Below are 8,712 nucleotides of genomic sequence, written 5' to 3' on the forward strand. Positions count from 1 at the left end.
GACAGAGAGAGACAGAGACAGAGAGAGACAGAGAGACAGAGAGACAGAGAGAGACAGAGAGAGACAGAGAGAGAAGGGTTTGAATGCGAATGCGGAGAGTTGTAGGTAATGAGACGTCAGACTTATAGGCAAGAAGAAAGTACTGGCCAGGAGGACGGTGTGACCCTGGGCAAGTAACTTCATTTCTCTTGACTGATGCCTTTCGACGTTGTAACTACGGAATTGTAGAAAGATTCAGTTTATTTTAGCAAGTAATTATTAAGGGTCTATTATCTTCTTGGCACTGGACTTATGTGCTGGGGGTACAAAAACCTAGCAGTCCCACTCCTTTAAGGAGCCAGCATTGTCCTGGGGGCAATACTACACATTCACCAATACATGAATACAAACACCTAACAAAGCATTAAGTTGGGTTGCCAGCTGCAATGAGGAGGGGCGCTAAAAATGCCTGATCCGTAGTATCGAAGGATTCTAAGAGTCAGCAGGTAAAAAAGGAGAACATTTTAGGTATGGGGGAGGGCAGAGGTAAAGGCACGGAGGCGGGAGATGGAACAGCAAATAAGCAAGTTAGGGCGAGGCGTAAAGTGCGTGAGGGGGAGGAGAAATGCTGCGATTTGCGTCATTGGAAGGAATTCGCACATTGACGAAATCACAGATCATTGACATAGGAGGGTCAGGACCCAAGTGACTATTAAAGTCACGATCCTGTTGTCCCATTAGCCCCTACCCTATATTGGGCATCTCTACCATCCCTGAGATTCCACTTGGTAGAACCTCTGCTACTGGGATCCGATGCTTGTTTTCCTTGAAATAGATTTAGATTTGGTTCTAGAGAGGGATCTGCAGCGGCTTCCAGAGCTCGGTAGGCGGGGCTGAATATACAGTGGAGACGATCCATTCTACCGGCTTCTCCATGAAGTGAGTAATTTGGTTCCTTTTCATTTAAATCTTAGGTGTGTGATATGCCTGCAATGACAGAAACCCCCGGAAAACTTTCCCAGTATAAACATCCAGTCAGGTGAGTGGCATGTCTTACCTCCTCTAATTACTCTTTCACCCACCCAAGGAGAGCAGTCGGAAGGAATTGCACGATTGACTTGGTTGGCTGGGTGTCAGATGGTCCAGGACCTCCTTCCTTCTTTAAGCTATTCTGTGTTACTGTTTGCAGGTTCATTTTTTTGGTCCTCTACCAAAATGTAGGAATATGATAGTTCCCTGTCCCCACCTAAAGAATTGTTATACCTATTACGTCATAAATTCTTGGGAAATATTTTATCATAAAGGGAAGCATTAGGGAGAATCTCAGATGCAGAGAAGCTCAGCAGTGTCACCTTGCATCTTGCAGATGTTTTAGAAGCCTGCAGGATGTAAATGAAGTTGGCGTCATTCAAGTAGCGCTTTTTCATTTCTGTTGAAAATGAATAAGAGGAATGAAACTACGTGAGATGACAGTTTCAAAGCTGGTAATTTAACTAGGACGGTGGGATGATATCCTTAGGAATTAGACTAAGAAAGACCCTAGAGATTATGGTCATTTGTCATTTTATAGTCAGAAAGGTTGTGTGGTCCAGGGAAGATCCCTGGAATGAAAGCATTTTCACAGTTCTGTGATTTTTGGGTTAGTCACTGCTGCCAACGAAATGCAAAGATCATCATTCTGGCCTTTGTATATTTCACGGAGTTATATATAGAGCTCTGAGGTAATATTTCTAGTAAGCATATTGATTCACACACAAAGTTAACACGTTGGAGAGTGAGGTGTTCCACATAAATGAATTTTCCATATAACCAAAGCCTACACGGTTAGGCAATAACTTAGAGCTGTAACAGTTTAAATGGAAATACATATCTATATATGTATATATGTGTGTATACATAAATATATACACAATACATATGTGTGTATAATGCATACTTTAAAAATGAGATTATGTGTATGTTTGTAGAATAATTTAATTGGTATAGGGTTCTTCAGATGAGGAAATTCCCTCTACCAATGTTGATCTTCTGCAACTGTTTTGCAACTGACTATTTTACAAAGTTGCCTAGGGGCTTGAGAGATTTAATGTCTTATTCCTAGTTGCAAAAGCCTTTATATTTTTGCAGCTAGACAGAGTCCACTGAACATAATTAACCTTTCATTGTCCTTTAATTTTAATGCAGTGATGCTCTCAAGGGTATAAGGTGCTGTATATAGTGGATTTTCTCTCATAGTAAAAGGTTTATAGTTAATGATTCAGCAGGTTCAGCTGTATGTCAGCTTTCAGTTTTTTATTATTTCTGCCTCTGGAAGTGCCATTCCCCATATGTGCTTCTAATTTGCTAAAAATTAGGGGAAACTGGGTAACAAGGTTATACACACAAGTCTAATCTCCACCCCTTTCTCCAGTTTTTTTTTTTTTCTGGCCTAAAATGCCTTTAGCCTTTCCTTTGAGTGAAATGAGTGGGCCTTATAGCCAATTTAACTCTGAGGCCTTTTTCTTTCTTTTGTGTGTGGATGTGTGTTTAAAATGATTAACACTGGACATTAATATAATCAATTAAACTTGTATACTATTTACATTTAAATTGCTTAATTTCAATGCATAAAGCAGCATGACCATATTTTTAGTCACTCTAAATCCCCAGTAGAGTTTTGTCTATTCATTCTTACTCAGTTTTCCTCTGAAATGTTTGTGAATATTGCATACATCCTTTTTCTCATTCTGCTTTTTTCGTTTTATACCATTTCCTATAAAAGCTTCCAGGTTTCTTTGTAAACCTCATATGTGTTGCCCTTAATGTATCATAGTATTCCATTGCATTGATGTACCTCTATTTATTTAACTGTTCCCCTATTATTGGACATTTGTGCTGTTTCTTTTCTTTTTCTTTTCTTTTCTCCCTTCCTTCCTTTCTTGACAATTATATATGCTGTTGTGGAAATCTTTGTACATATAGCTTCCTTTTCAGTTTTGGTTTTGATAGCATTTTCCAGGGACATTCCCCACGGTGAAATTGTTGGATCAAAGGATATAATTATTTTTGTGACTTTTACTATGTACTAAAGAGATTATTTTTTAAATGTTCCTGTAAGTTTGCAATTCCACCAACAATGGATAGGTTGTACCTGTTTGTACACAACTTGCCAGCATAGTGTTTCATTGCTTTTAATATGCTTTTTGTTCATTTGGTGGATGTAAAGTGGTACACCCTCTGAGGCCTTTTTCATTTTTAGGTTCAGGGCAATGTTCTGGAAAACTGAGGCTGTTGGAATTCTGATATCTGGATAAATGTGTATAATCAAATATTGGAATTGAGAAGTGTCCTGTCATTTTTCCTTTGATTTTGATTTTGAAAGATGATGTTGCAGTCTCAATCTAGATTGAGGGGTACAAGGTTCAAATTACAAGATTACTATGGAAAATAACCTTATTACTTTCATATTTTGGTTAGGGCATGACAGCTTACCATGTTGTTATCTGTGCTTAATTCACTTCTAACTAGAATATGAAACTTTTTGAAGTTCAGAATCATCTTATTTTAAGAATATGATTCCTGATTCATAGAGCTTTGTGCTGGGGGGCTTGAGTTAGTAGAAATACTTCCAGAGGAGGTTTTGGGCAAAATTTAAATAATTTTAAGCTGCATAATTTAGTGATATGGCTTCTAGTAAGCTAACTCTACAAGGGAAGGGGGATAAAGGCAAATTTATAGACTTTGGTATAGGGCTAGACAAGAGAATTTTATGAAAATCTGAATGTTTGCAGACTTTTTCTTCAACTTAATTCAATATGTTTTTCCTCCATCAAAATGGTCATTTTGTTACAATCACAAAATGGATTCCAGGAGGACAGAAAAAATACCAAAAACAGTTCTATTAGAAAAAAAATGCAGTGAAGATTGTTTTTAACAGAATGTTCCCCCTTTAAGTGTATATTTTCTTATTCAGATTTTTTAAAGCCAGTAATGCTAATATAGATAACATTCCTTTTAAAATCAGTGGGATTTTTTTCACACTGTTAAATTCTGCGTTATATAGTCAATCTACCTCTTTTGAAACCTTATCTTTACTTAAAATATTACCAGTACAGTATGTTGATGTTACCTTGGAAAAGAATAAAAATGTATTAAATCTGTGAAATGGATAATAAAATTTAAAAATTAATATTAAATAAATTCAGAGATTATAATTAGTTATTCACACAACCTATTTCACCCACAAAATTATGCTGCTGAGAAAATTTCATATACAGCAAACCCAATCTGAACTGTGAGCAACAGTGATTATTTTAAGGGATGGGAAGTAGTACTACCTTTTAATCTAATTATTAATGCTTTTAAAAACAAAATTTTGTTTTTTATTTTTAGTCTGACTATCTTACAGTCTCTATGATCATATTTGCTGATCATAGGCATGGCATATCAGGCAATATTTATTAATTTCAAGCAAGGTTCAGATGTAAATGGTCTTTGTGCAGAATTTGTAATATTTCAACCTGCTGTTATCAGAACTCAAAGTCTTGAGTCAGGTTAAATTGTTTTTCAAACTATTTAGAAATTAGGAAATAAAATTATTTCTAGTAAGTATAAATATATCCATTGTGGCGGAAGTGACACAAATCCTGCACCATTGATTCAAGTGAAAATGTAGACCTTATACTTCTGTGAAAAGAAGGCAATATTGGTCAGTCCTTTAAGTATGTGCATTTTCAACTTAGAACCTTGTTTAGGGTGGGATGGAGTGGTAAAAAAAATATCAGTTAGTAAGATATGTTGAAATTTTATCATATGAAAGCTAGGATACTAATACTAACCTCATGAAACCGTACAAAGGGCATCTATCAACTTTTGGATCAGTGGAAACTTGGGGCATCAATGGGAGAATTTCATGACTATAAGGATTCTGAAAACAAATGTATATGAAGAATAAAGCATGCTATGTTGTTCGCTTGTTTCAGACTATTTTGGCCCAAATCAAAATGTTATGATTTCTTGTATCAAGAAGCAGAATCTCTTCTGAAAAATTTTCCAATTCAAGCTACAATTTCATTTTATGAAGATTCTGATAGTGAAGATGAGGAGGAGGAGGAGGAGGAGCTGATACAGGATTCAGGAAATGAATTGGATTGATTCTTTTTGAAGGAATTCAAAGTTTATAGCATTAAAATTTCAATGTACAAATGTATCATAGTGTTTTTAAAATATAATTTATTTGTGTGTAAGTTATTAATAAAATGTTAAAATATTTTGCAATTGATAGGGTAGTTTGGCCTTTGTCATGCTTCCCTACTCCTAATTATAATGCTAGCACCTTATCAGAAACAAGTATATTTCTTTTCATTGCATTTTTTTTATCATTTTTAATTTTTAAAACTTAAGTTGTGACAATTTGGGTTTTTTTTATTAAAAGTTTTGAGAGAGAAACTATAGCATAGTAGATAGAGAGCCAGCTTTGTGGTCAAGAAAGAGGAAATTCCTGTTTTCCCAACATGATACACTGGATAAAACTCAGACTTTGGAATCAGATGACTTGGGTTCAAATCCTACCTCTGATACTTACTACCTGTCTGACTTCAAACAAGTCACTCCCTGGGCCTCAGTTTCTTCATCTGAAAAATGAAGATATTGGACTGGTTGGCTTCTGAGGTTCCTTCTACCTACAGATTTATTATTCTAAAGGTCTTTGCTACATACTTGTTATATGATCATGAGCATATCACTGATCTTTCTGTCCTGGGCAATCAAGACTATAAATTACACAAGAATCCACACTGGGAGTTCCCTGTGTGGATGAAATCACAGGTCTAGACTCTCCCATTACATTTCTTTATATTCCATAATTCTAGAAAAGGGTTCCAATATCCAAGTCATCATCAATCTTTGTATCCCCACTGCCTACCACTATGCTTTGCACATAAAGGCACTGAATAAGTATTTCATGAATAAATGAGTGAATCAAGGGATAAATATTTAAATTTTAAATTTGAATCTTACATCATCTGGTATTTCCTTCTAGCCTTTATAGAATTTTCCAGATGTCAGCAGAAATATAATTAGGTACTTCATTACTCCTTTAAAAGTTTCATGATTTAATGGTAGCTAGGTGGTACAATAAATAGATTACTGGCCCCAGAGTCAGGAGGACCTGAGTTCAAATCTGGCCTCAGACACTTGACTAATTAACTAGCTGGTGACTTTGGGCAAGTCACTTAACCCCAATTGCCTTCCCTTCCCCCCTCCAAAAAAAAATTTCATGATTTAATCAGTATGTATACTCCGTCTAGCCAGTGCTAACTTAATACATGCTCCAATGACTTAATTAATTAGATTATAAAGTTACCAAACATATTTGGTATTACGAGAAACATTCTTTCAAGTAATAGAATAGCTGAGACATGGGACCTGGTATGGATTTAAAAAAAAAACATTGACAAAAGATGATACAAATTTCATTTTATATAATCAACTTTAAAATAACCAAACCTGCAATAGTCCAAATATTTTAAAAATAAATCCACAATAGTTGCTTTTTCTTGTTTCAGTATCTAAAGAGTTGAAATGTCCTCTCTCCCTCCTCTTTCTCTTGCTATAATAAATCCACAATAATTGCATTATTTCATAACACATTATATATGACATAACAAACTGCTTTCTTAGTTATGTTTATTTTCTTTATACTTCCATGTATGTATATATGTGTGTATGTCTATCTATATACACACCCATCCACCAACTAAAACACACACACAGAAAGAGAATGAGTTTATTTTAACTTCAGACATTGAAAAGAAAAAATGTAATTATTATGAATTTCATATACATATAATTATGATTTTAAAAAATATTCACTTACAGACTGGCACAGAAATGCCATTGTTCTATCTTAGCATAGGGACAAGTGAAAACCTGCACCTGAGAGTATGATGAGCATTCACAAAAGCATACCTGATAGAATCTTTTGAACAAATTCAGCTTCATCATTCAGCTCCTGCTGTGTACCAGGCACATAGGAATACAAAGTTGAAAAATGATGCTACACACACCATATGCACACATACACACATTGTTTGCCTTATTTTTAGGATAATAACTGTTATTCCTGACAAATAACATGTACACCAGAACTTTAATGGCACTCCTTAAGATTTTGGTTCCACCTGAGGTATTGAAGCCTAAAGGGAGGTAAAGACAAGTTTCAAGCTCAGTCCATGCTCTAAAGTCCAGAACCTGACAAAAGGTAGAAAGGGGGTCTCAAGGAATCACAAGGCATTAGATGTCATTGAGCTCCTTGAGAGCAGGAACTGTCTTTTGCCTCTTTCTGTATTTTCAGTGCTTAACACAGAGCCTGGCACATAGTAGGTACTTAATAAATGTTCATTGACTGATTGACTTTTCTAAGATTTGGAGCTACTTTTCTTTCTTTAATTTTTTCTACCTTTCTGTGTTCTATTCTTAGGGTTGAAGTCTGAGTGATGTATAGAAAAGCAACAAAGGATCACAAATCTGAGTTCTAGATAGTTAGACATGGGCATTCTTAGTTATGTGGGTTGCCAGATTGATGCACTGTTTCTCCTTTCTGGTTGGGGAAAAAATCCAGAAATTCCTGGGAATCAGACTGCAGGGTTAAAGAAGGAGTTGATTGGGGGGGGGGCAGTTAGAATAGATAATAATTGAGAATGTAAATCCCATATCTATGATTTCTTCTGTGTAGGGACACCTTCTCCATCTCCCCCCCGCCCCACTTCCCTACCACTGATACAGATTAGTAACTATTAGTTGCCCGAAGGAATTAAGAAAGAGGTTAAGTGACTGAACTAAGGTCACAAATTTGCTGGATGTCAGAGGTCAGATATGAGCCTAGATCTTCCAGGTCATGAGACTGGCATTACTAGACAAGGCTCCTTTTTAAATATTTAAAATAGTGTTTAGAAATACTAGTGTCTCAAACCTCACATGAGGGATTTGGATGTGTATGGAGAATTTCTTTTTAATGAATGAAAGAAAGAGCATTGGATCCAGAATTGGAGAATCTGGATTTAAGTCCTGACTTTGTCATTTATGACCTATGTGACCTTCAACAAGTCAGTTACCCTTTCTGGGAATCATCTGTAAAATGAGTAAGTTGGACTGGATGGCCTCAGTGGTCCCTTACAGCTTTAAAATTCTGTGATCCTGTTTGTAAATGATTGTAAACTTCTAGAGGGTAAGTTCTATGCCTCCTCTGTAAAATGTTATTTCCATAGTAATACTAATGATAGCATTTACCACCCAAGGTTGTTGTGAGGATCGAACGATATAATAATTGCCAAGCACTTAACATAATGCTTAACACATAGCAAATTCTCTATATAAATGTTAGCTTTAATTATCACCATCATCATCTGTAAAATGGGAATAATAATAGCAGCTTCCTCCCTGGGCTGTTGTGAGGATCAAATGAAATAATTGTAAAGAGTGCACAGTACCTGGCACATTGTAAGCGCTATATAATTGTCGTCGTTATTATTATTTTTTACTTGCAGGAAAATGCTTCTGAAGATTATTCATTGTTTGAAAACTGCCTGGTCATAGACGCTTAAGAAATGCTTTTAGGTTAATTGATAAGGACGGGAATGGATGCTGTTCTGGAGGATGGCTAGTGCTTAGAGGGAAAGGTAGGACTGCAGCTGTAGGTGAAAGACATTCTGTCAGCACCAGAAACTGGGACAGCTTCCACTGTACTCATTGGCG

General features: G+C 35.9%; 1 protein-coding gene across 1 annotated transcript in view; it reads left to right on the forward strand.

The window, feature by feature from the left end:
• The window catches only part of RIPPLY2 (ripply transcriptional repressor 2), a 5,987-nt gene extending 820 nt beyond the window's left edge, over positions 1-5,167 (forward strand). Inside the window, exons 3-4 of the mRNA XM_069065050.1 lie at positions 954-1,018; positions 4,941-5,167. Coding sequence (XP_068921151.1) covers positions 954-1,018; positions 4,941-5,112 — 237 coding nt within the window. The 3' untranslated portion in view covers positions 5,113-5,167. The remainder of the gene's footprint in view (positions 1-953; positions 1,019-4,940) is intronic.
• The last annotated feature ends 3,545 nt before the right edge of the window (positions 5,168-8,712 follow it).

The sequence above is a fragment of the Petaurus breviceps genome, unplaced genomic scaffold, assembly GCF_028583685.1.
Source record: "Petaurus breviceps papuanus isolate PSGF00001 unplaced genomic scaffold, PetGlider_PUasm1.0 90667, whole genome shotgun sequence".
NCBI classification, from domain to species: domain Eukaryota; kingdom Metazoa; phylum Chordata; class Mammalia; order Diprotodontia; family Petauridae; genus Petaurus; species Petaurus breviceps.